We start from the raw sequence: 27,341 nt of genomic DNA, 5'->3' as shown, positions 1-27,341 counted from the left end.
GTCATATAATGGCTAGTAAAAATGTCACTAGTACAGTAATAATTGGAAAACAAGTGTCTGATGAAAGTATGAGTGTCTATTTGTTGCTATTCATTCAAAACGTTTTTTGTACTTTTTGAAAAAGTGTAAAAGTGAATACCTAATTAATAAGTATTTCACAGTAAAACTGGAATACACACTGGTTGTTGACATCTGACTGAAACACAGATCCCCGAATATAATGGCAAAATTATTGGGATAGTGAATAGTAGCAAATTACTGGTGGCATCATTAGACTAATTTGATTAGTAGTAAACTATTAGTCACTATTAGAGTTCTTGGTTGTAATACTAGTAAAACAAGCAGCAAAAAAAAAACAGAAATATGTGTTAGTTTTAAGTGTCATTGTTCAAATGGCTTGCCATATGCCTCGAGGCTCCGATAGTTTCGTGCAATCGCAGGGAAAGTGCATAGCCTACTTCTTGTGAGGTTTGTCAATTGAACATCGGATTGAATATCTCCAGAGTTCAAACGGCTTACTAAAGTAGGTCTAGCTCATGCAAAACAAAAAAAAAGATTGTACATGTAAACATTTATTTCAAAATATAACTCACGCATGCAACCACTTGACGGACGTACCAGCGCGCGAAGTGGATTGAAACAAGGTACGAAACATTATTTTCGATGAGACCCAGTGAGATGCATCACATGAGATGAGCTGAACTACCAGATCCACCCACAATCTCATCTATCAGGATTTCAACTGGCACTAAATCATTCTCTGAGGATGGAATGAGCATCTCTCATCATCATTGCGCTTATGCTGCACATTTGGTGTACATGCAGCCCAAGAATAATGGAAGACGACGAAGTTTCTTACAGTTGCATGTACAACAACGTAAAATGTAAGATGTGGAGACTTTATTACCAGTCCTGTCCAGCAGTATCACATAATGGCATGTAGAGGCGCGTGCTGTTGTGGTCCTGCTAATGAAGATAATGCCAGGTTCATAATGTTGCTGCTCCTCATCATCCTCTACCTCCTGTGCGGAGCCGCGGTGTTTTCAGCCCTGGAGCATCCCAAGGAGAAACAGGCGAAGGAAAGGTGGGCTCAGAGGTTTGAGCTTTTCAGCCAAAAGTACAATCTCAACAAAAGTGATCTGGAGAAGTTCTTGAGACATTATGAAGAGGCGAACATTGCAGGAATACGGGTGGACACCCTTAGACCACGCTGGGATTTTACTGGAGCCTTTTATTTTGTCGGGACTGTCGTTTCCACCATCGGTAAGAATGATTGAAACATATATCCTGACTAATAAGGAAGTATTCGTAAATATGTTGTTTTCGATATATTGTATTAAATAGCCTACCTAAATTCACTATATGGTTTATATTAACAATTTATTTAAAGCATTTATAAATAGTAAACGATGATTATAATGTGTATTGTCAAACTTTTTAATCCGGTGAATATTTCTTATAGTCTAAACAAAAGTATATATATATATATATATATATATATATATATATATATATATATATAGTTTGAGGACATGGTGACCTTATGTCAAAAATCTGTCTTTAAGTAGCTAGTTGTTTCACCCTGAATGAATGTACAGTATGTCAGTGAATCCACAAACACAACAAAAAAGATAAATATATAATTTATTATTAACTAATACAAGTCAAGCACAGAAATTGTGGTTAGTTTACATTAGTGCTATGTTGTTGTGTTTAATTTATATTTATCTATTTGTGGAGATACTTGTAATTAAAATTTGATGTGTTTTTATTATTAAAATGTAATTCATTAAATTTAGTTTAAATATATTTGAAACATGCATGAACACTAATGTAAAGTGTTGCAAACTTACCTTGAGCAGCAGGAGAGATGACTATTGATGCAGGTCACTGTCTGCATGTGGCTATTAGTGTAAAGTTATTGCTTATATAGACTAGAGGCTATTTGATATCTATTATAACAGATTTTGAAGTCAATATGTTTGGCTTAGCCTGAAATTTTCCAGCTTTTGAAAACCTTGCTTCTGGTACAGTTTCTGACCTGACACTACAAGAACTGAGATATAATGGATCGTTATATGAAGTCAGTCGAAATTATTTCCACCTTCGTTTTCTATACATCCTACTATTCTAAGTTGGCAAATATTGACATTAATATCTTCCCTAACTTCATAAAATGCTGTTTATCTGCATTGAACACTACGTAATGCAATAAAAGATGTGTTTACACAATTTCCCAGTTTCCCTTGCCTGTATTCCTCACTAATTCCTGAAAGATTTCCCAAAGGGGAACCCACAACCTCACAATTTCCAAACGATGAAAACCTTTGTAGCTTATTGTTTTACTATTTGCCACATTGTGTTCATCTAACTGTTGCTGTTTAGTTTGGTTTAATTTCCTTTCTCATGAAGCAAATGAAATTCATGTGAAAAAGTCTTCAGACCTGAGCTGAGGATGTGGATGTGAATGTGCTTGTCTTCACAATGTCCTCCTCAATGGTGGCTTTTATGTGAGGGGGGAAAACATCTATGAGAATGATAATGCAATCCACTTGTTGTTTGCATTTCAATCAGTGTGACAAGGGAAAGGTGGGAGATGTTTCAGGATCTGTCACCAATAGCAACACTTTCTTCTCCAGCTTTAAGGACAAAGAAAATCGTTTGTCAGATTTGGTTTATTCAGTTATATACAGTGAGGGTATAACTTAACAATTCTTCCTATTGTATTTCCCACAGGGTTTGGTATGACCACACCTGCCACAGTCGGTGGAAAAATCTTCCTGATCTTTTATGGCCTCATTGGCTGTGCAGCCACCATTTTATTTTTCAATCTGTTCTTGGAAAGAATAATAACCGTGTTGGCTTTTGTGCTCAAGTCCTGCTATGAAGTCCAACGGCGACGCAAAGGAGTTTTACCTCACGACAGCAGACGAGATTCGAGCAATGCGAGGCTAGATCATGAAGACAGTCTTGCAGGATGGAAGCCCTCAGTGTATTGTGTAATGTTGATTCTTTGTGTGGCAGCAATGATCATTTCATGTTGTGCTTCAGCCATGTACTCCTCAATTGAGGGATGGGGATACTTGGATTCGCTGTACTTTTGCTTTGTGGCATTCAGCACCATTGGTTTCGGGGATATGGTCAGCAGCCAGCGAGCCAGATACGAGAACCAGATCATCTACCGAATTGCCAATTTTCTCTTTATTGTAATGGGCGTTTGCTGCATTTACTCGCTATTCAACGTCATTTCCATTGTTATCAAACAGGTGCTCAACTGGCTCCTGAAAAAGCTTAAGATACATTGCCGCCACTGCCCTGTGAGGCCTCTCCGGCCCCGTAGGAACGCAGTCATGCCGGGCCATCTCCGAACACGTGTTCGCAACATATCCATAGACACGGATGCAGTGAATGATAGCGAGACGGATGGACGCAGGATGTCTGGAGAGATGATCTCCATGAGAGACTTCCTGGTAGCTAATAAGGTCAACTTGGCGATCATGCAGAAACAACTGTCTGAGACGGCCAACGGCCATCCGCGGCCATGCGGCTCAACAAACAGGCACAATGGATTCTCTGGTGGGGTTGGAGCCCTGGGCATAATGAATAATAGGCTTGCAGAAACCAGTGCGGACAGATAAATATTAATTTTACAAACAAACTATCACAATGACTTTATGAAAAAGCCAGATTGCACTGCCCATAGTTTAGCTATATTGTTACTTTTATAATACAGATTTAGTCTTGTACATGGTCTCTAATATGTGTTGAATGCTGTAGCTGAAATATCCATTGCTGCTCTAAAGCTAAAGAAGATGTAGAACTGAAGCTCAGGTCTGATTGAGGTGCTGGGAGAGGCTTTGCTGCACCATATTTTGACTCAAACTTTTTTGGTTAAACTTTATTTTAAGGTGTCCGTGTTACTGTGTAATTATACATTTAAGTACTGAGTAATATTAATTGAGTACATGTACTTATTATAGGGTTTGAGGTTAGGAATAGATGTTGGTTTAGGGTTAGCATGTAAATATGCATAATTTATAGTTATTACTAGTACAGTAACTACAGTATATGTTAAATGTGTAACAAGGACACTAAATAAAGTGTTAAAACTTTTTTTTTATTTTATTATTGGAATTTTAATCTGTTTATTTTATTTATCTATTTATTTATTTATTTATTTATTTATTGCCAAACTAGCACTTTGAATGCCTATATAAAAATAAAAATGCACATATTCCATGCTGGTAGATCTACAGTGGAGTCTACAAAGTCTAATCAATAAAGTCTGAGACCACTATGGGGTGAAAATATATTTTGGATTATTTTTCATAAATAAATATATGTTAAATTATAAGAATTATAATTCAAGATTATAAAAATCTTGTATAACTAGAAAAAAAGTAGAAAATTGCTTAACTTATTTAGGAGTTAAAGCAATGAAAAACATGTGTTGTCGTAACTTATTGATCATATCTTTATTTTTTTTTACAGTGTATAAAATATATTTTCAGTGTGGTCTCAGACTTTTGGACATCTCTTTCTGTCTTTTGATAGCTTCTGAATGGATCATTTATTTTAGGGTAAATGAACCAAGTGATAAGGGGATGCAAATTACATTCATCCACCAGTAGCTTACTGTCCTCTTCACTGTGCAGATATGCAGATTTGGGCACGAGGAATAAGGTGCGACAGTTATGAGAGGCAGACAGCTCGCATGCCATCTGCTTCATGACGTTGTAGGCTACTGCAGATACTTCAGAGTGTCTAACAGCTGTATAAAATTCATGACTCGGAAGCCTATTGATTGCTTGAATTGCTTATCAGGTATTTCAGATTAACTGAAATGTATCAGAAGTGCACTGAATGAAAAGAACAATGTCGTTTTGAATTGTTCATGAAATATGTGCAATGCCAAAATGGGTATGATGCAGGACATCAGATCATTTTCTCCAGCACTTTGTATCTTGAACTTTGAAACCTGCTCACTTTATGTTGAGATGAATGACTGTATGTAAAGGTGTAATGCATGAGAAATTATAATAAAATATTGCCAGTTTTGCTGGGAAATCTTGTAAATGTGTGTGATGTGATTTTTTTATTTACTTCATTTTATTTAGGTCACATTATAGCGGTAATACATTACCTGTGGCAACACTCATCCCTCAGTCCCTAATCACATAACTGAAACTGGCGCTACTTTCATGTCTCCCGTATTACTTCGCAGATGCGTTCTCTCTGTCTCATATGTCACATGGGTGAAAGAAACTCCGGTCTTCATTATAACTTATTGATTTGCACAAGCCTATTCATCTCTCTTTCTTGCTCATACATCCAACTATAAGCATTGAAAGTCACAAAATAAATAAATACATGGACATGAAAAATCAGTCTGTGTTGAAATAATTAGATTGTTTTTTTGTGTGTTTTCTTAATCTTTCCGCTAAGTAAAAATAGTCCCCTGCAATGTAAAAAACAACCGGTATACAAAATAAACGCCACAATAATAAATTATTTATTTATTTATTTATTTATTTATTTATTTATTTATTTGAGCAGTAACCATTCTGCTCAAAAGGAGTGGGCCGAAGCAAAGAGCTTATAAGCGCCCACCCCCAAAATTTAATACATAAAAAATACAAAAAAGTATATTATATTTCAGTAATATTATTAATATTTAAGTCCTCTGAGGTACAGTCAATAACTGAGATACAAGATGGGGTATGTCTGACTGAGCTGCAGGTAGGCCTACGTGAAGACCCATTTCTTTAGGTTGGTAGGACATTAGATTAAATCAGGCAGTGATGACATGATCAAAACTGAGCAAGTAGCAGAATTCCACAAAACCATAAAACAAGGCACTCTGTCATTGTGGCACCAGGAAGTCTGAGCTTAGGCTACTCCTCCGTGGATGATTGCATCAACTAGGAAAGCCATACAAGCCAAAACATTGTCAACTTTAGGCACTTAAACGACTATCCAGACTATCAAGAAAAGCATGAGATGACTGAGACAAAGGGGCCAGTTTTGCCCAATTCTAACTTTTTTCCAGGTTTTGAATTAAAAAAAATTTTTAAATCATATTTTCTCATATACTTTTCTTATCTTATTAGTTTACAGGGTAGAATGAGTAAGTTAAGGCTAAATTATTTTTTAATAAGACAGAGAGCTAAAACAGATTCTTTAACCCTCTAAATGGCACAGACTGCTTTTAGGCTACATATCAAAATGCATCAGAACATTCTAAAACAATGCTAAGGGGTTTTGTAATCAAATATAATTCCATTGCATAATTCTATATCATGTCTAACCCACACGTTGGACTACCATGTTTTAATTTTGCCATATGCCATTTTGAGTAACTATTGAATATTTTATAGGAAGTATGTGATGATTGGTAGCCTATATGTGTGTGAAGACTAACTAATTTCCCAAATGTTGATATCAATCAAGTCTGACTAAAACGTATCATATTCCCTTTATAGAAATCCTGACTAAATTATACTCTGCAATTGATCGCTGGACGATTCATTTGATCAGGCATAAAACTGTGATTCGTTTCGGTCAAAATTCCCTATAAATAGAATGATTATTTCCCTTTGAGCTAAATTGATCTGCTTTCCTTACAGAGCCTGTCATGTCTGTGTATGTGTCATGACATTCCCTCTATAACATCTGTCACCAGCAGACCTGTGGCCATCACCAGCTTTCACACCCAGTATAGTGTCAATAGCGTCAGAGAATATCAGAGGTGATGTGAAAGCCAGCAAGTCATTTAAAAGATGTTCAAACAGTAAAGAAAATAGATGTTTCATGTAGCATAATCTTGTATTTGTTCAGTCTGTGCTGTCAAAATTAGTGAGTGGATCAGTGCAAAGTCAATGATCCAAAACAGTAATATTATTGCATACCTAGCACATTTCTTAATCTGTTTGCACAATTACAAGTATAATTGACTCTAGAAGATATTTATGTTATTCTATTATTAGAATTTAAAACACAGGCACATATATAAAGTCCAAGCTCCAAATAAGCTTTATTCAATGAATAAGCCTACGATTTATTAAACACAAACTCACTGACCATAACCAATGTTTTCTCTTCTTAAAAAAAAAATATATATATATGTATATATATATATATATATATATATATATATATATATATATATATATATATATATATATATATATATATATAGGCCTATATAAAATTGTATTAAAACCAAGGTGACAACTTGCCCCAACTAAAATCTGCTCTGAATGTTTGTTTTTTTTAATGAAAAACTTTCATTTTAGATTTTAACTTTTTAAAATCTATACCGTCGTTATGTAATTGACTCTTGGCTGAATGTATTTATTGTAGTCATTTGTTTACCCAAATGTACGATATAAGACGATATTGTACATTTAGATATGCATTATGTCGACAGAATTCACCAAATTTACAAATTTAATTTACCGGTGTCCTATATATATATATATATATATATATATATATGGCGTATATTACTTACAGAAAGTTAGGCTATCATAGTTTATCATAGTTTCCACCATAACGTAAGTTTTTGTTATTTTTTATTATTACTATAAAAGTGAAATAGAGATTTTAAAAGATTTATACAGTGCTCGAGAAACATCTCATGTCGTATTACATCGTATTATTACATCGTATCACATCATAGCCTATTGTTATTATTTTCCAGTGCTACTGTGGTAGGTCAACTCATGGCGATTGCTGTAAATGGCAACTAGAGGGCGCCATGATGTAAACAAACAAAACAAAAAAGCCCAGAAGATCCTTTTTTTGCAAGTGAAAAGAAATGTGATTTGATTTCAAGTACAATCGAACATAGGATACATTTTTATCTTTTAGTTGTTGTTGTTTTTTCGACAGATTCCCCTAAAATTAAAAAAAAATATATATGATGGAATTTACGTGAGTTTTTATTTATTTAATTACTACGTGGAACAATTAATTTAGACTCCAGAGGATGCATATTTTTGAAAATATGCATACATCTGCACGATTACCTAATTTCCTAAAATCATATTTCAGAAAATAGAATTGAAAATTATAAGCAGTAAATCCCACATTCTGTCGTCATGGCTTCTGCGAATGAAAAGTCAGAAATAACATTGTTGTTCATGAATGCAGCAGTTGGCGAAAAATGAGCGAGGATAAAACTGTACCATATTCCACTGGATTTGTAGTCCGGCGCTCGGCAAACTCCCATTGAGTGTCACTTTCCCGCCCGCGGAGATGAACTACAACTCCCATGAAACCACTGCAGCGCTTCTGTTAATATCAATATGGCTTCTGTCAGTCAGACAAAGGCGAATCAGTTTTTGCCTTGAAATGAAATCAAATTAGGGAAAGGTAGCGGGAGAGTCGGACATCGTCCTATTTTGCTGGTTCATGTCTGGCGACGGGGATTACAAGGGACGGAAACACTGTCAGTTGAGTTGAATAAATGCTGTGGTGCACGGAGGCCCCGCACGCGCACAATCAGGTAAGTGTGAGATGCCAAATTATAAGAAAGGCGTCATTTGTTAAATCTGTCTGTAACGTTAGACATGAAACATGCATTGACGTGCAAATGACACCCGGGGGTAAACGAGCTCGGTTGAACTGTTGGTCCGCATCGCATCCGAAGTCACATCTGCTCTCATTCTGTGGTGGGATAGGGGTTTAGAAAAGAAATGCTTGCAACTGTGCAACAACTGACACTGTGTTGACATTGGTGTGTTGTGTTGATGCTTAGGCTACCTCATTTCATAAATTATTATGACTATTATTATATATTTATGTATTGTATATATCCATATTATTATTATTGTTGTTGTTATTATTATGTTTTGTGTTTTAACAAGGTGTTGCCAGCATCCTATATCATCTGGGTTTAAGGTGTATATTGGGTTAAGGATACGACTGGTAACATTTTGGTTCGATAGTTCATGCATTGTTTTTTTATTTTAATTTTTTTATTGCAGTGGTTTTTTATTAAGTAAAGTGGCACTCTTAAGACCACACAAATTCAAAGTTGTCCATGTTTTCTTATAGATAGTTGTATGTGAATAGTTTTATACGCTTGCAGTGTATGCAATATACAATTAATCCAAAACACTTGTGCTTGTTATTTTTGTCTCGAAATTAAATTGCTTAATTAATTTATTTGCAAACATTAATCCAGAGTGGATTTTTAAAGTAGATAGGCTGCATGTGTATCCCACCTTACTTTTTTATTGTAAAGGCTTCACAATACATTACATTAAATACATTACATCGATTTAGATTCATTTTTTATTTACCAACCCAACAAACTACTAAAACTGCTGATCAAGCTAAAATATGGAATATGGTTTTAGTAACATTACTTATTTGACACTTCAGCATCCATTTAACAATAACCAAAGTCAGTTTGGATGTTACTCTAGTCTTACCGTGGTCCATTCAACCTGTTCTTATATCTTACTTCAGGACAGTTTGCATTTTCTCTGGCTGAGCATCTTTCTGGACTCTGTTTTTCAATTTGTGTCTTAGTTTGTTCCCATCAACTCCATATTTCTTTTTTTAGTGCAGCAAGTTTGTAAGACACCCCTTTTTTATGCCATATCACTTAATTTTCTCAGAGTGCCCAGTTTGTCCTCACAATGAAAATAATGTGGGGTAAAGTTTATAAAATAAAGAATGTGTTTGAGCACGACTGAATTCATTTGAGGTTTATATGAGGTTTAATTTGCATAGTAGGCTTATTATGAGCGGGTAATAGTGGTTATTAGTGCACATTATAAGCCCACCCGACATCATGTTTATGGATTATAATTACAGACAGTGATTTAGCCTAAATCTTTTTGTTTTGTTTGATTTATTAATATCTTAATTAAAATATATATATGTATATGCAGCTGAAATGGCAACTCAAACAGCTTTGATATATGCAGTTCAAGTTTTGTGTGACTTAAATATTCATCTAGCTTGTTCTGTAGATGCTTATCATATTCAATATGTTTATAAATATAATTTTAATTGTAGAACCACAGTGGGCATCAGGTACTTTATTCTCTGGATGGGCTGTACTTTCATTGATCAGTGGGCATGGACATCTAATAATTACCAGCTGCCTATAGAGGTAATCTGGTATTTGAAAGATAACCACAAGTTACATATGAAACAAATGGGCTGTAAAAAGTGTTTAAAATTGTGGAGACGTAAAGCGTGATTTGGGATATTTTGGATGCCGTTCTGATGAAGGGAACCAGGGCATATGGACAAAATCAACTTTGATCTTGAGCTGCTGCAAAACAGATGAGTTTCCTGAAAACGGCTGCCTCCGCACTATAGTTCCATAACTATAATCGGTAACACTTTATTTTACAGTGTCCTTGTTACACATCTTACATGTAGTTACTGTAGTTATAACCATAAATTATGCATAATTACATGCAACTAACCCTAATCTTATAGTAATGTAGTTAATTAATACAACTCAGTACTTAAATGCATAATTACACTGTTACACAGACACCTTAAAATAAAGTGTAACCCTATAATCTATAGATACTTGTATACTTCCACGCATATGTCAGATTAGAACATGAATATGCAAATAAAAGAAACAATGAGTAACCTAAACTCTAAAACTCCCGAGAGCCTTAAAACATTAGAATTGCATGCACACCAGTAGCCTTGCATTTAATGCTTGATATAGCAAGATTGCATCTTTCTTGATTGTTATTGTTGTAAGTAGTGATGTATTTTTCATTATTAAATATTTATTTGTCTTACTAGTCCTACACAACTGCATGTGGGCAGGCCAGTTAACTGAGTTGTTTTGTCATCAAATGACAGTTTAATCTCAGTAGAAGTGGATTTGCACGCCTGTGGTTGGACACATCTCCATATAGGCGATTCTGAATTTCTCTGTTATTGTGGTTTATCGCCCAGCTTGGCAGAGATTACTAAAAAATAGATTTGATGTGCAAGGTAAAACCTTTACATTTGGGATGTTTGTTTTATTCCTGTATAAGATATATTTTGTCATCCTGAAAATATATATATGGTGCACTGCACACACATTAATAGGACAATAAGAGACTGTTTTATGACTTTGTTTGACGTTGTTCGGCTTCTACCACTAAAGGCTTGTTTGTTACACGGTTAATGTATTGTTCTATTGGAGATACATAAAAATTAGACTGATCTGATACCGAATGAATCCTCAACAACTCAAAAAAACACACTCCTGGATGGATTTATTGTTGTTTTTGCTGATTTGCTGTATCTGATGCCTCTGGATAATTAAACCTTTTGAAGCTTTTTAAAGGGTGCTTGGGTGAGCAGAAACCTTTTTTTATTCATTTTATGCAGCGCAGACACCAAAAGACAGTCGTACTCACTCATCAGCAGAATTTATTCTTGAAGAACATGTCGCAGGGAAGTTGAAATCTTCATTTTGTTAAAAGGAGTCTCAACGTTTTTTCATTTACTTGATTGCATTACACTGTGCCATATGGAATGCATATTGCATTGGCACGAGTTTTGCATTTGCAGCGTCATAAGTTGTAGCTTCCTTTCAGAACTCAGGCATTGACCAAATGAATTGAAATACAATGTGTTACGGGATGACAATTCAGCAAAGCATGCGTGTTTGTGGGCAACAGTCAGCCTGGCATTGAGAGGACTATTCTCAGACAAATGCCTTTATGGAGATTCATCCTCAGCTTTTTTACTGAAAGTAGGTTGGCCGCCTCAGATGGAATTTTTCTTGGCAGTTTTCCCTAAAGTTAACCTCCTTCCCCCTCCTCACGTGTTCCAGCTTTCTGCTGTTTAAAGTCTATTAAAAATTCTGTGGTAATGCATGCAGTGTCTTTGCCTTGACCTCAGACAGGCTCCGCACTTCTGTTGCAATGATTGGTCGATAAAGGTGTGGTGACTTTGACATTTTCTTGGAAAAATAGCACTTTAGTTAGAGCTCATGCGCACGCGGCCCCTGCTACACCTCCTCCGCTGCATTTCTTAGACTAAAGCATTGTTTTTTTTAGTCTAGGCTATGTTATTATGACTTTTATTTACTATGCAGCCATGTGTTGTGTTTTATCAGCATGGGTTTAAGGATTTCCTCTGACAACAATTCTCTAATGCCGCAGCTCTCTCTTTCTCTTGGCAGAATGTCCCATTATACAGATGAGCCTCGTTTTACCATTGAGCAGATCGACTTGCTGCAGCGGCTACGTCGAAGCGGCATGACAAAGCAAGAGATCTTGCACGCCCTGGAAACCCTCGACCGGCTGGACCGCGAGCACGTGGAGAAGTTCGGCCACCGGCACGCCCATGGCGGAAGCGGGACGGCCGTAGTCAACCACGGCAACAGCAGCAACACCACCACCTCTTCCAACTCCTGCACTACCTCCACTAACAACCTCGGAGCCTCTTCTTCAACGACCTCTACAGCCACGCAGACCGGTTACCGTGGCAATGGCCTCTCACCATCTCCTAGCAACAGCTATGACACCTCCCCGCCCCCGACGGTCCCCACCCCCTTGCCTGTAGTAGCGCCCATGGTCCAAAACGGACGGGATGGCCTTGCCGCTATGCCTAACGGGAAGCTCTCCCCGCCCCGCTTCACTGTTAGCAACACCTCCTCGAGGGCCTTCGTGTTCGAGCATGTGGATGAGGAAGTGGACATCGATGACAGAGTCGAGGAGCTCATGAGGTCAGTGGGTTACTCTCCGGATGGGTCATAGACTCCATCAGGTGGAAAGTGAAGTCAAGATTGGGAAATGAGTTATTAGGTGTTTTCGCACCAGGTAGTTCTAGGAACTAGCCACCAGGGTGGTTCCCCGATAATTAATAATTCCCTTAGGAACATTTACCAGGTTGCATTCGGCACGGCAGGTGGGAACTCTGAAGTGACATAAGCCGCGCTAGTTGACGTGACTTATTTTGATGGCGCTGAGAAAGCCAGAGCCTAAGCACACAGTACTCACATTCTCCATGTTCATTAGTTTACGATCTGTCTAACAGTCCTGTCTAATGCGTTATTAGATGTAACTGTTATACATAGAAAGTAGACAGTATATGAAAGGTATTAGCATATGCCGTGTGGTTGATGTCCAGTGTTGCTAGCTGAGCAAAAATACATAAAAAATGTTTCGGTTGGTCCCTTCAAAGTCCCCTCACACAGCTTTTTTTTTTAAATGGTGGATGCTGTTGTTTTTAATGTGGTAGTTCCTATTGTGCTGGTTTAGACCCTACTCTGAAGTAGGAGCTAAATTAGTTTCTCCAAAAGGAGTTCTTAGAACTAAGATCGTTCCTAGTCCCTGCGGTGCGAACACGCCAAAATCCGGGTTCTTCCAACAATAGTTCTTGGAAATATGAAAAGGTTCCTCCGGTGCAAAAGCCCTTATTCAGAACCTTTTCTCATTTGAAAATGTTGAACTTGAAAAAGAAAAACGTAATGGTGCAACATAATACACAGTAAAAAAGCACAAAAAAAAAAAAGCAGTGTAGTCCAAATTATGAACAGTTGAGTAATGAATGGTTCTTAATCACAAGTGAACTTATCCGGCTAAAATAACTAATACTGATTCTGATCCACTCATTAACTTTGCTCATATCTGAACTGAAAATGTATTATTTGTGGTGCGTGAGACTTAAATTAGTTTTATTAGTACTGACTGGTTGTTCATATGACAACATAGTTAAAGTTGGAATGAAACAGAAGCTGCGACAAATCTTTTCTTCTGTATTGTAACGTATATATTAAAACGGCTTATTGAACAAGAAAAAATTTAGGGCGGGACTTTAATATGTGTATCGGGAATCGGATTGGATCGTTAAATCATTGTGATTTGCTATTGCTGTGATCTAATGTGAGTAACAGATTGTCCCTGCGCCACGTGACTAGTGATCGACCGATATTGATTTTTTATAACCGATACCGATACAGATTATTTGCATGTGTATGTGCCCGATAACCGATATGCAGAACCGATATTTATTTACTGTTATACTTCTGTTTTTGGCACAATTATTACAACACAAATGAACTGAGTAAAACCATTTTATTTATAACAATCACTCCCTCCTTGCATAAAAAAAAAAACCTTTATATTTATACACAAATAAATAGAGGGGTCTGAGTCCAAAAAATAAAGTGCACTAAGTGTCTTTGTTTAAAAATAAAAGCTTTGATGAGGTAAAAAATAAAGCTTAAAAACTATTCTAACATATTTGGATATGGTTATTTGTTTTCATAAATGGTAAACTAATCAAATTACAATAAAAACATTTATATTATAACATTATATAATTTATATCTAAATTATACATATCATTTATAAGCATCAGCAGCAACAATGTTAACAATAGGCAAAATAAATGTTAAAAGTCTAATGTTTTCATATGGAAAAAATAATTGACAGGGGAGTCATATCACCTTTGCAGAAATGTAATTCATTTTAAACAGTTTTAGAAGGGTTTATGTGCAGTTTAATAGGTTTAAACTAAGAGTGAGGAATAATTCACTGGGTAATATTAATTCACTGCATAATATTAGCTGGAATAGCCTATAACATCAGGAAAGTAACAAACAAAACAGCATATACATCATTGCATTTTCCAACTAGTATGTTATTAATTATTATTAATATTTTTGTCGGTCTAGATCATGAAATGCTTTATGACAAAGTGCTGTTTATCTATGCATTTACATATAACTATAACATTAGGCTATACGTTACTCAACCGCGATCGCGAGTGCAGATAATAAATAATTAATTTCCACAAAGCGGTATATTTAGATGTGTATTAGCGAAATAATTGCTATGTAGTAAATGATCATATAATCTAGGGTGTTTAAACAAGATAATCTTGTCAAAAGTTTCATTCAGTGGCCGTGCTTGAGCATGATCATCAACCCAGTGAGTGCTCAGCAATATGAACGAACTTTTTTTTCGAGACTAATGGTGAGCAAATACAACAGATAGAGAATTAAATTCAGCGCTTTTATTTTCAACATGCACTCATTCATGTCTGTTTTATTTAATTCATGTAAAGTTACGTCTTTATTGGGGAAGGACATGACGGATTACGCTACGTGGCTCAATGAGTTCGTCTCAATTTTTTAGAACCAAGCTGCATAAATAAACTATATCAGGCATTTATGTCTCAAATCTCATTTCTGCATGTCTGTTATGTTAAATAAAGTTAAATAATTAAAGCAAAGCAAGTAGAACATATACTTTACCTGTGCACAGAGTTGCTGTTGACTGATCTCCTCAGACGCGGGCTGCAATGACGGAATTCTCAAAACGGCCACAAGATGGCGTCCTTTATCGGAAAATCCGATATTACAAAACCGATTCCCGATTATGGGAAAATGCTTAAATATCGGGAAAAATATCGCTAAACCGATACATCGGTCGATCACTACACGTGACTGTCCTTGCGCCAGTAAACAGAGAAGAGATGTCCCTTCAATTGGGAGAAGTAATTATGAATAAAGATTACGATAGTAAGTACTGAAATGTGGAAGTTCATGGTGACTTTAAAGATACGCATTAGGGACATTTTTGTTGTAATAAATGATAGTTTAAAAATGTTACCATAGTAACCATAGCAATACCAATAGTATTGCGGTTTTTCATTTGATGTCATTTTTTAGTCTCAATGTGTGTCTCTGTCTCTCTCTCGTTGTAGAATGGACAGTGCTATAATTAAAGAAGAGATTAAAGCATTCTTGGGGAATCGGCGAATATCACAGGCAGTTGTTGCCCAAGTTACAGGTTTGTGTGCTTTGCCTTTTTGTTTTCTAAATTGAAAAACTAATATATTGTGATTTATGCTGTGACTAACATTGTCCTAGTTACTTTGTGTAATGAAAAAGAGAGCAGTTAAAGCACACCATGATATTTTTTGTTATGAAAGAAATGTCAGCTGTATCGTATGACTGCCTTTTATTAAAAGGGATTGTTCACCCAAAAATGTAATTATTTTCTTCTTTTTCTGTTGTTCCAAACCTGTATTAGTTTCTTTCTTTTGTTGAACTAAAAAAGAAGATATTTTGAAGAATGTTGGTAACCAGACAATTGACGGCACCCATTGACTTCTGTAGAAGAAGAAAAAAATAAGTCAATAAAAAGTCAATAGCGACCGTCAACATTCCAACACCAATTTTCATTTTTTTGGGGTGAACTATCCCTTTAAGGTTGTGGGATTTGTCAAGCCTGGCCTTAGGAGAGACATATGCATGTCAGATTTTGCCCTTATGTGCTGTGTGTCTTTCTCTGCAGGTATCAGTCAGAGCCGGATCTCTCATTGGCTGCTCCAGCAGGGCTCAGACCTCAGCGAGCAGAAGAAAAGAGCCTTCTACCGCTGGTACCAACTAGAGAAAACTACACCTGGTAATGTCCAATGTCTTTCTAACATTTCTATCATTCATTTTAACATTTCTGTCATTCATTTTAACTTTAACTCTAAACATACCCCTAAAATTGAAAAATATATAAATTATTGGGTGGTAAAAATGTTCCAGGAACATGGGATATGTTTAATTTAATTTATTGATTGTGTGCATGTTAATCTTCCCTATTTACATTAGCTCTAATATGGAAGCTTGTTTCCATCATGGAATACTTTTTTTTAAGATAATTGCGACTTTTTTTCTAGTAATTGTGACTTAACATCTCAGAATTCTGACTTTTTCTCACCATTGTGAGTTTATATCTCACAATTCTGAATTTTTTCTTGCAATTATGAGTATTTATCTCGCAATTACGACTATTTCTCACAATTCTGACTTTTTTCCCACGCAATTCAGACTTTTTTCCCACGCAATTCAGACTTTTTTCCCACGCAATTCAGACTTTTTTCCCACGCAATTCAGACTTTTTTCCCACGCAATTCAGACTTTTTTCCCACGCAATTCAGACTTTTTCCTCACGTAATTCAGACTTTTTTGACGCAATTGCGAATTTATATCTCGCAATTCTAACTTCTTTTCTCAGAATTATGAGATATAAATTTAGCAATTGCGAGTTATAAAGTCCAATTCCCAGGAAAGAAAGACTGACTTTATTTGGGCACGTGATATAAACACGCAATTCTGACTTTATAACATACAAAAAAGAAAAAAAGTCAGAATTGCAACATGTAAACTCGTAAAAATGTCCATAGCCATCATCTAATAGTCACCTAAAAATAATCATTAAAACACTAATTTAATTAACATTGTTAAATCGAATCTTTGGCAATTGAAATTTCCATATTGTACATTATAATCTTGTGATGCCTAAATTCATTGAAGCATTTTTAGAATTTTTGCTAGTTTTATTTTATTTTATTACACAAAATATGTACAGCCATAACATGAATAATTATTGTGATCTTGTGCTCGGTCAGTTTCATCCAGTCAGATCTGAGGGAAGATATCAGATGTTCAGTGAATAGATTAGAAGTTCATGACCCAAACCCAGAACACCAGTTTCTCATTATCAGTTGTTTCAGACACAGTGAACAGGCTTTAGTCTACCTGAAAGTCTGTCCTCAGAAGCACACAGACCGTTTCCTTTATGACACTTCATCTGAGATGACATGTCATATTTGTGCCCCAGGTGCAACACTAGCGATGCGGCCCACCCCGATGGCCCTGGAGGACATTGTGGAGTGGCGTCAAACACCCCCTCCCATTAGCAGCACCCAGGGCAGCTTCCGTCTGCGGCGTGGAAGCCGCTTCACCTGGAGGAAAGAGTGTCTGGCGGTCATGGAGAGGTGAGAGGATATGGTAAATTGTGTGAATGGTCAGGACAGGTTACTGTGGGTCATCCCATGAAAGTACACTTTTGTAGGTTTTATTTGGTGGCACTTATAAGGTTACAATAAGGTTCCATTTGTTAACATTACTTAACTATATTAGTTAACATGAACTTACAATGAAAAATATATCCAGAGCATCTGAAAAGTTCTATCGATTAATATTATTCAATGGACTTGAGCTATCATGAACTTAAAATAAACAGTTGTCTTTTTCATTAAATAATGTTAACAAAAATTAATAAATACTGTAACAAATGAATTTGCTCATTGTTCATTTAATTTTCAGTTAATTTTCATTATCTAACATTAACTAATGGAACCTTATTGTAGTGTTACCATTTTTTGTTGTTGTTGTTGTTTTAGCATTTAACAGTCCAGTTAGACATTACCAGCTTTTTCCTAAAGGTCATAAAAATTCTTATTAGAAAATGTATGCTTATTATTAAACTAATTAATTGAAAGTTAATTTCTTAAAATATTCCCTTGTCATAATTAATTGTTCAATAGACAGTTGTTTACTATGAAAAAATCACAGGTGGGTAACAGGATTAAACAACAAACAATTTGTACAGCAATCATTTTAATTAATTTATAAATACACCATTGTATATATATATATATTGTTAATTTGTTTGTTTATAGTTAACTAATGTTAATTTATACAATTTGAAATGTTAAAATATATTTAGAGATTTCCACTAAGGGTAACGAACTTTGAAACTCATGGTAGTGTTAATTTATCTTTTAATTTTACTTTTAATTTAATTATATCTTTTAAACATTGTTTTATTTCAATTAGTTATTGTTTTACTAATAATTTACTCTTTAAATGAAGCATAGCATGTTGTACGTATAGTACCGTATATGTTTTTGCTGTGATATAATTACTGGTATCAAGAATTGTGAAATTTCACTGGAATTGGTATTTTGACAAATGTAAAACGTAATCAACCTAAATCTAAAAGTAGGTTATCTAATCTAGTTTAAATAAAGACATAATGCAAGCTTATATTTAAAACTATATAATGTGAGAATTGCATGATAATTTCATCTTATCTCCCTTTGCTGTCTTATATTTTTGCTCAAGTTATTTCAACGACAACCAGTACCCCGATGAAGCCAAACGAGAGGAAATTGCCAACGCCTGCAATGCAGTTATTCAAAAACCAGGTAGCAAGTTTAAACACAGCCCCCATAAAGAAGATGAATGCATGTGTAAATGCTTGTTATCGTGGCCCCAGACATTATTGATGAGCTCTGCTCTGATTTGATTAAGGGAAGAAGCTTTCAGATCTTGAGAGGGTCACGTCTCTGAAAGTTTACAACTGGTTTGCCAACAGACGGAAGGAAATTAAGAGAAGAGCCAACATAGGTAATGTTGAAGCCCTCTGGGGACAGACAAAGCTCGAATTACACGCAACAGTGCATTTTGAATATGGACAATGTAATTATTTCCATTGCATTGTTATCACCGTGCTGCAGCTGTCTCATTCAAAATGTGCAATCATCAGAAATATTGAATTTACAGAAAAAATGCCTTTCAGAAAACGCCGTTCCATCATGTTGGGTACATCCTAATGGGCGCAGATATGTTATGGCAAGGTCTGTTTTTTTCTAAGAAGCAGCAATCCTGGAGAGTCATGGGATTGATGTCCAAAGCCCGGGAGGACATTCCAACAGCGATGAGATCGATGGAAATGACTACGGTGAGCAAGTAGCTGCTGACCAAGTTTTGGGAATGGTAAGGGATTTTTTAAAATATTTATATATATAAATATATATATAAATCAACCATCCCAACATGATTTCGCTAGAATGGCCAATATTTTAATAAAAAATTGGCCTTTTTTACATTTTAATTGAATTAAAATGGCCAATACCTGCTAGTAATTATTGTCATGTTATCGCTAAAAAACTATTATTTTAAATGCTTCAAATTAATTTAGGCATCACAACTTTATAATGTACACTATAAAAAATCTAATCATTTTGAGATTTGCTAAAGATTACATTTTACAGTTTTATTAAATGATTAGTGTTTAATCTCTAATAACCGATGTTACAAATATTTTGCCGATATACTGTGGTTTGTATGAACAATTTCATGCTCCTTTGTCTTTTAATGACACACAGTCATTCAAACAGGTTTGCGGGGGAAAATCAGAGGGCTTCAGACCAATCTCTGGTTCTCTACTCCCTTATAGGACGACAACACCGGCCCAATAGAACACCAGGACCCCATAGCTCTGGCAGTGGAGATGGCCGCTGTCAATCACAGCATCCTGGCTCTGGCGAGGCAGGGAGGAGCTGCCAGTGACATCAAGACAGAGGTGCTGGATGATGAGTGAGAATCTTCCCTTCGACGTGGAGAGCGGGAGGGAAGCCGAAGGAAAAATGTGGGGTTACGAAAATAAAGCCAAACAGTTGGTGCGTGAACTGTGATTGAGGAATATGGCCAGGTCGTGGATGACCAAAGTGAATGCGGAGACTGTTAACCCAACATTCCCTCCTTCCACCTCCCTCCTACATGTGACGCCTCAATAGTCTTTTCATTAATACCGTTTTCCTACGCGCAGCAGGTCTGGGAAGCGCTGCGTTTAAACTGTTGATGGAACTTCATGTGACATATCACCCTGCCATATCCCATACTTGGATAGTGAATTTCGTCTCTCAGTTTTCCTTCTTTCAGGAAGTCTTCTTTGCAGGATATAAGAGGTCAGTATCATACTAAATGTTCACTGCCTCAGCCTCTCCAGGGAAAGTGTGTTGGGAAGCATATTCTCTCTCACTTCTTAACTTATTTCTTTATCTATGTGCAGTCCAGCATTGCTGAAGTTGCATTTTGAACTAGTACACACGTCACCAGGGTCCAAAATTAACACTCGCCTAGCACCAAATGCGTACTAGCGGCTTTGCCAAGCAAATTGAACAAACTTACTGGGCAGTTGTTTAGAACTGTAACATAGTTGGGAGATGATTAAAACTACATGTGTCACACGTCCTGGCAAAATGAGTCGGAATGCGCACAGGCTTATTACAAGCTAATGACAAAACAAGTGAAATATGTACATTTTGGTCGAATTTGCGGTTTTCACAAAAATTTGTTCATTAAGCCTTTGTCTAGCGATCCCAATGCTCCAAATAGCAATTAAACATCTAAAATTATCTTTATTTGTATGTTTTCTGAGAGGTGTACCTTCCTAAATCTTTCCTGTTTTAGTAATCATGAAAAATTGCTGTTTTTCTTTGCTCACTTCTTGACTATTGGCGCTTCCCCTCAACACAAGTTTGGTATCGTTGTAAAGCGCAGCATTACAACTTTGTGAATATACATAGCGAATACTTGATGGCATGAGTGAACCATAAAATGTGATTTTTAAACTCATACTGATGTAAACCCCTCAGACAGCGTGCGATCACGATATACTCATATACACAGAATTACTGTACTTCAAAATATCTGTCTTGGCAAGTAACTGTTATTCAACATTATCTGTTATGTCTTAAATGAACGTTTGATTAACTGTTCGGGAAAATCATCTGATCTGTAAAATTATATTAGATCCGTGCAGTACAGTAGGTCTTAATATATAGGCTGTCTGTCTCATTATCGTTAATCAAACAATTGCGGTATCATGGGGAAAAAAAGTTTTCCAATAGAAAAAAAGCCAAATTTGGTGGTATTACCAGGGATTTTAAGGTATGGTTGCATCATACATAATTTTGAAGGTTTTTTTAATAGAGAATCTGAAATAACAACAAATTTTTTTAAAACATTTGCTCATTGTTACTCATTTTGCCAGCACGGGTCACATATTTTCAAAAATCGACTAGTTTATTAACCAGTCCTGTATAATTAGGCTGAATAAAAAAAAATATATTGTGGCCGTTTTACATAAAATGTGAAATTAAAAAATTAAAAATCAGCTCTAGATGAAGCGCAATACAATTGTGTAGAACATAAGGGATCTTAAGATGTGTTTTTTTAAGTTTTATAAAAGTTTTGACATTTAAATGACGTATGGAGTTAAAATAACTTTTAAAATAATGTTATCTTAATAATGGCTAAAATGCTACAAAAAACCAGTGTGATACACAGTGCATCAGCCAAAGACGTCTTTTTGAATATGTATATTGCTTTAGTGATGGTGTTTAAACCAGATGAATTTAAATACGCAACTTAAAAGGTTTCATCATGCACAATGTCTAACAACCATTGTGCAGCATGCTAATTGAAGCATCACCACTACAATATCTAAACTAAACTACAAGCAAAAAAATTATAAAAACATACTTCACCTCACTAATTAAAAAATCAGTTGTCGGACGATTAATCGTAACTCATAACTAAACATATTACATGTTTTAAGTGCGACATTATGCCCTCGCTAATGCAAGCGTTTTCAGTCAACGCTATCTGTTGCTATTTGTGCGTCTTCAAACTTCTTCCAGTTTATCTGTTTGTCACTAATATGCAGAAAAACAGCTAATTAATTGAATTATAATTTAGATAATGTTTAATCTCAAGTTCAACAAAATACAGTTTTATGACCAGAATTAAATATTTGTTTCCATGAAATTGGCAAAACGTTAATTCTGGACCCTGGTTGTCACATTAGAAATTGCATAGGACTGTATAGTTGCATACCATAACCGGCCTGCTGGCTTCAGCAATTATGTATTGCACTTTTAATTACTGGCGGCAGCTTATTTATGTTCCTGCCGCTACACAACTGTGCATCTCTGCAGGGAGGCATCGAGGGCCGCCTGGAAACTGAAGCCTTCTCGTGAAGACTGTGCCATTATATTTCAGCATTAGCAGAAAAGAAAATCAGTTGGGCTCTTCTGCAGGCCTCTCTAAAAGCAATCAGACAACAGCCGTTTATTTGAACGTATATAACCTCAAAGTGTTCTACTCGGCCAATAACTGTGCAAACGTTTCAGCAGCACACGGCTGGAAAAATGTTGTAGCATTGGGAATTTCTTTGTCTCAGCGAATGGGAAAACACTTGACAATCAGGATGACAACGTTCCAATACAAAAACCTGTTGGTGTTTGCCCTCGTGTCCAAATATGGGGTTTCTCTGGAAAGTGATGATAACTCACCTCCATAGGGATTAATAACAGTTAGTTCCGAAATTAAAGTGGATTTAACCACTCTAATAAAAATCCCATGTAATTGCTTGTTTTTTTGTTTTTGTTTTAATAATCACAAAATGTCACTTTAAGGGGGAGGGTTATGGTGCTTTGGGTTCTTTACCCCAACATACATTTTTTTTTTCCTTTTATCTGTGACTGTTTCAAAGAAAGATAAGAGGGATGGACTGTTTCAGGTTATTTTCATTTGTGCTTCAGAATTATGGTGCTTGTTTTAAAAAAGGAAAGGAGATACTAATGTGCCCTCTCCCACCTTTTACTGTCTTTCCTCTTTGCCTTTTAGGAAGCTGCTTTCTGTGTGTAATGCATATCATTGCAGTCACTAATAAGCTTTTTTTAGACTTATCAAAATAGCTATCAGATGACAAACCTGTGAAAAGTATCAGCTGCTTCAAAAGTTCTCTCAGAATGTCTGAAATACCATTTCAACTCATAAACACACCTTTGTTTCTATTGAGCGTAATGACTACAGATTTATGTTGATGAGATCGCCACTAGCTAACTCGTAATTAAAACGTCAGTCGCAGCCAAACGTGAATTTTGAACATTGAAATTGGGCTTCAGCCTTGATGCAAGTATTTTTAAGCACTTAAATGACAGAATATGTAAAATCTGTCAACACATCATTTCTGTGAAAATTAACTGTGGGTGATGCGGTTTAATTTAACGCTGAAGTTCCTAGATACATTTATTCAATAAATCTACATAAGCTTATCATAAATGTACCAAGTCTATTTGCTAAAATAGGTTTCAAAAGAATATTGTATGTTAGGAGAGAATATTAATTGGAAATTAAATTTCTCACTTACGATAATTCTGCCAAGCAGAAAAAATTCATCAAATGAGACTTTGTTTTTCTGGTTATGCCTTGTAAATTGGTTGAAAGGTTACTATGTTTTCCTTTAAAGGGGTGACCAGGGCTAGTTGACACTTTTTACTTTTAACAGTGACTATTTGTCAGCGTGAGATTATTGTTGAAAGGAAATTTCTGCATAGACACAAACCTTGCAGACTAGCGCTTCTTGTAACACTATATGGGGTAAGTTGTCACAGTGACAACCTGCTGTGTATAATCACTACCACAGCATATTTTTGCTTATATTATAAGTATTATATTATTATATTTAATGGCTTTTCAGAAAAAAAATTACTCAGCAAAAAGTAAAAGCAAAAATGTCAAATCATTGTTTTGGCTAACAGAAATTGTAATAAATTGTATAAAATTCCAACCTATAAAATGTGTGACAACTTGCCCCAATCTAAATTTTGAAGGTACGCTATGTAATCTTTGCCCTTTTATCGGTTAAAAAACAAATCTGCATATTTAGCGATTAGTAGGGATGGGTACCGAAACTCGGTATTAAATTTTGAAAGACCGTTGTATCACTAAGCTTGGACGTTATCGGTTCTCCTGTCGGTACTGGAGAAATTAAGAAAATACACATACTATTTATTATTGATTTAAAGACGTTATCTTGAACATGTTTATCTCGCCAGCCATTTCATATAGTAATATTAAACCATTTGTCTGTGATGCAATTTTGCTATTTGCAGTCCAGAAGAGAGAGAGTGCTTTTACACAGAGCCACAGCGCACACAACAGGACAGCCCCTGCTTAATGAGTGACAATGAGGACAGAACTAAAAATTCAAACGTGGTTACACTTTAGATCTGGATATATTACTCGAATTTTATTTTAGATTTCAGCTTCCAAAGATTATAAAAAAAAAGATATTTGAGGTAAAACCATTAAAAACTAGACGCATTCTGTCTAGCGCAACTTCCTTCCCTTCACAGCCGTGCGCTGTCATTTCATCCCAGACATCCCAAGTCTCCCGGAAGTTCCGGGAGTCTCCCGCATATTGATAGCGGCTCCCTGATACCGTGTAGCGCGCGTTCGGGAGAGAGGGAGAGAGAGAGAGACCTTGCGTGTGTGTGTGTGCCTCATGAAGCGCATGATAAAGACATTTTATTTGTTTTGTTAAAGCATTGCTTTTTCTTTTGCTGTAGATATTTTACATTTTAAAATATAAAGCAATGTTAATTATGTTCTTAATACTTAAAAAAAAAAAAAAACGATAAGAATAGCGTTAAAGTACCGAATCGATAAACAGTATCGGTATGAGTAGTAATACCATAAAACTTTAACGATACCTATCCCTAGCGATTAGAGAGCAGACGTTAGCTCAAGTCGAACATACCTCTTTTCCATATTTACGGATATTATGAGACACGCACTGGCGAGTGGCGTATGTATGCATTTTTCCTGCCGTAAACCAATATTGTTTGTATATTTAAACCGAACACAAAAAAAAAATATAAACAAAAAAAACGACAAAAAGTAATAATAGGCTTACCATAGTGAATCAGGGTAAGACAAAAACACGTTTGGAAGAAGGATTGATATTTTGACTCTAAATTTTGAACAAAAAAAAGTTACATAGTGTACCTTTAAATCGACTTTTATTATATAACTGACTCTTGTCTGAATGTACAGTACAGTATACAAATGTGGTTTTATTGTTTAGCGGCTGTTAGAAAAAAATGTGATGGAATGGTTGGATGTTTGAATCCAGCAGGGAACATCACTGTAGCAATTGTGCAATTTTGACTCAAAATGTTATATTTAATGAAATGCGTTTTTGTGATAACTTCCCTGTGTGACAACTCGCCCTGGTCTCAAGTTCTTTGAACCTCCATCAAAATATTAGATGCTATTATAGCGAGACGATGAACAGTATTGCAAACTGCCAAATCATACATTCAGCTAAAAAAAGGTTTAGAATTGTCCCTTAAAAAGTCTTTGCCAACCTAAATTTGAGTGTGAATTATCATGAGCTTACACAACAGTCATGTAGTCTTGTATATTTTATTATAGGACACAGTCAGCCCAATCTTTCTAACACAGAGTCCCTCATTTAACACTTTCTTAGAAACAGTATTGAGGTGCAATGTGACGGACTTGTGCCCTGTGACTTACCCAGAAGTCTTTATTAAGCTAGTGTTGGAATGTGTTTGGAAAAGAAGTCTGTCGTGAAAGAACGAGGGAACACTTTGACTGTGTTTTTAATCTGTCCATGTTCAATATGTGAATATATTAAAAATATATAAATATATTCTATGAGTATAAAAAATGAAAATATATCACTGTTGTATTAACTTGAAATAGTCTTATCATGTATCTCTTATTACAGAATTTAGTGCCTTTTTTGGACAGTAGACTGTTCTGTAATTAATATGTAGTATAAAATGCATATGCTTTGTTACTTTTTTAAGTTTTGTTTTGACACTTATTTTTGGTTTGTTTTCAAACTTTGTTTTTAAGTAGTTTTTATTTTAGAACTGTACCTTCTAGAGAATAAAGACTTAATGAGCTGAAAGACACTGGCTAATTGTACTTTATATTTAAATTGTGCAATATATGAATTATATTCACCCGCATCTTTCTGTAGGCAAGGGCGTGGTGAGCTGGTGCCTGCTTACATCATGCAGTACCACAACATCCATTAGGAAAATTCAACTGCAGTAGCCACCGTTCAACCTGAAGAGGGCAGGACTCTGACGTTTATTGTGCTTGTGATTTTAATTTTCAAAAGTTCAACCAGTTTCCGTCAAAATAAAGGTCTAGATTCATCTCGTGCAAGTGAAGAAATTAAGACAAAAGTATAGTAATTTGCCCTCTGTTTAGTAATGTAAAATTATATTCTTATAAAATATTCATTTTCATTTATTTTAGTGTGCATTTGTTTTCAATATAAAAGGCTTTTACTATCATAGAAATATTAATAAAATCAAATGATTAATTTGGGGGGGGGGGGGGGGTGTAATTTAGGTGCTATATATTTAAAGTGGTTCTCTTTCATCATCTCGGCTTCGAGATCCACCTATGGGAAGGGCATCCGTACCTGACCTCTGCAGAAGCATCCAATTGCACCAAGTCTGGCAAGACAGACAGAAGCACGCAGCCAGGTAAGACCCCACCTCCTTACCTGCAGGCATATAAAGCCCGCATGCGTTACTGTTCTCGAGTTAACATTTGCTTCTCGCAATCTCTGCACTGACACAGCTCGGTTGGATTTACCCTGCTCACCTTACGTGTCTGCAGGAGAACAAATCGCCAGATCAGCCTCCGCTAGCCGTGACAGCTGTTTTTCTACCAAGTTTAGCTGTGTTTGGTTCTGAGCCGCCCACGCTCTCACATCTTCTCATCTGTTTCCCTTTCCATGGCTGCCCGCCACAGAATTTTTTTTGGAGTTTTTTGCCGGTATGTCGCTCTATATCTGCCACTTCTCCCTGGAACAGCCTATCACGACCCTGCCCAGCCGGGTGTGGTGCGCTGATTGCCGAGAAGAACTTTCACCCGTTCTGCG

The 27,341-nt window shown here is 35.9% G+C and overlaps 2 protein-coding genes across 19 annotated transcripts; both read left to right on the top strand.

Annotated features, from left to right (window-relative positions):
- The first annotated feature begins 603 nt into the window (after nt 1-603).
- Nucleotides 604-3,980, top strand: kcnk13a (potassium channel, subfamily K, member 13a). Its single transcript, XM_077238202.1, has 2 exons — nt 604-1,263; nt 2,737-3,980. The coding sequence occupies exons 1-2, from the start codon at nt 933-935 to the stop codon at nt 3,636-3,638; spliced, it is 1,233 nt and encodes a 410-aa protein (XP_077094317.1). The 5' UTR covers nt 604-932; the 3' UTR covers nt 3,639-3,980.
- A 4,175-nt stretch (nt 3,981-8,155) lies between these two features.
- hmbox1a (homeobox containing 1a) lies at nt 8,156-26,469 on the top strand. 18 transcript variants are annotated; one of them, XR_013206624.1, is made up of 10 exons: nt 8,313-8,509; nt 12,167-12,712; nt 15,700-15,785; nt 16,293-16,403; nt 17,613-17,769; nt 18,902-18,984; nt 19,091-19,186; nt 19,434-19,555; nt 20,019-20,529; nt 26,424-26,469. XR_013206624.1 is itself a non-coding variant. In XM_077239174.1 (9 exons), the coding sequence occupies exons 2-9, from the start codon at nt 12,168-12,170 to the stop codon at nt 20,160-20,162; spliced, it is 1,341 nt and encodes a 446-aa protein (XP_077095289.1). In that variant the 5' UTR covers nt 8,156-8,509; nt 12,167; the 3' UTR covers nt 20,163-24,145. The 18 variants fall into 18 exon arrangements, 16 of the variants coding, with proteins under 16 accessions (XP_077095289.1, XP_077095298.1, XP_077095292.1 ...); XR_013206623.1 differs by lacking the exon at nt 26,424-26,469 and adding an exon at nt 22,564-24,145; XM_077239174.1 differs by lacking the exon at nt 26,424-26,469 and having other exon boundaries at nt 8,156-8,509; nt 19,437-19,555; nt 20,019-24,145.
- The last annotated feature ends 872 nt before the right edge of the window (nt 26,470-27,341 follow it).

Source organism: Siphateles boraxobius, unplaced genomic scaffold (genome assembly GCF_051911475.1).
Source record: "Siphateles boraxobius isolate OS27281-9 unplaced genomic scaffold, OSU_SipBor_1 22, whole genome shotgun sequence".
In the NCBI taxonomy this organism is placed as follows: domain Eukaryota; kingdom Metazoa; phylum Chordata; class Actinopteri; order Cypriniformes; family Leuciscidae; genus Siphateles; species Siphateles boraxobius.
This window is presented reverse-complemented; position numbering and strand designations above follow the sequence as displayed.

Excerpts from the sequence above, each read along its gene's own strand:
- kcnk13a (XM_077238202.1), top strand. The coding sequence starts at position 933 with ATGGCATGTAGAGGCGCGTGCTGTTGTGGTCCTGCTAATGAAGATAAT. Across the intron at positions 1,264-2,736 it reads GACTGTCGTTTCCACCATCG|GGTTTGGTATGACCACACCT; the intron begins GTAAGAATGATT and ends TATTTCCCACAG.
- hmbox1a (XM_077239173.1), top strand. The coding sequence starts at position 12,168 with ATGTCCCATTATACAGATGAGCCTCGTTTTACCATTGAGCAGATCGAC. Across the intron at positions 15,786-16,292 it reads AGTTGTTGCCCAAGTTACAG|GTATCAGTCAGAGCCGGATC; the intron begins GTTTGTGTGCTT and ends CTTTCTCTGCAG. Across the intron at positions 19,556-20,018 it reads CTGACCAAGTTTTGGGAATG|GACGACAACACCGGCCCAAT; the intron begins GTAAGGGATTTT and ends ACTCCCTTATAG.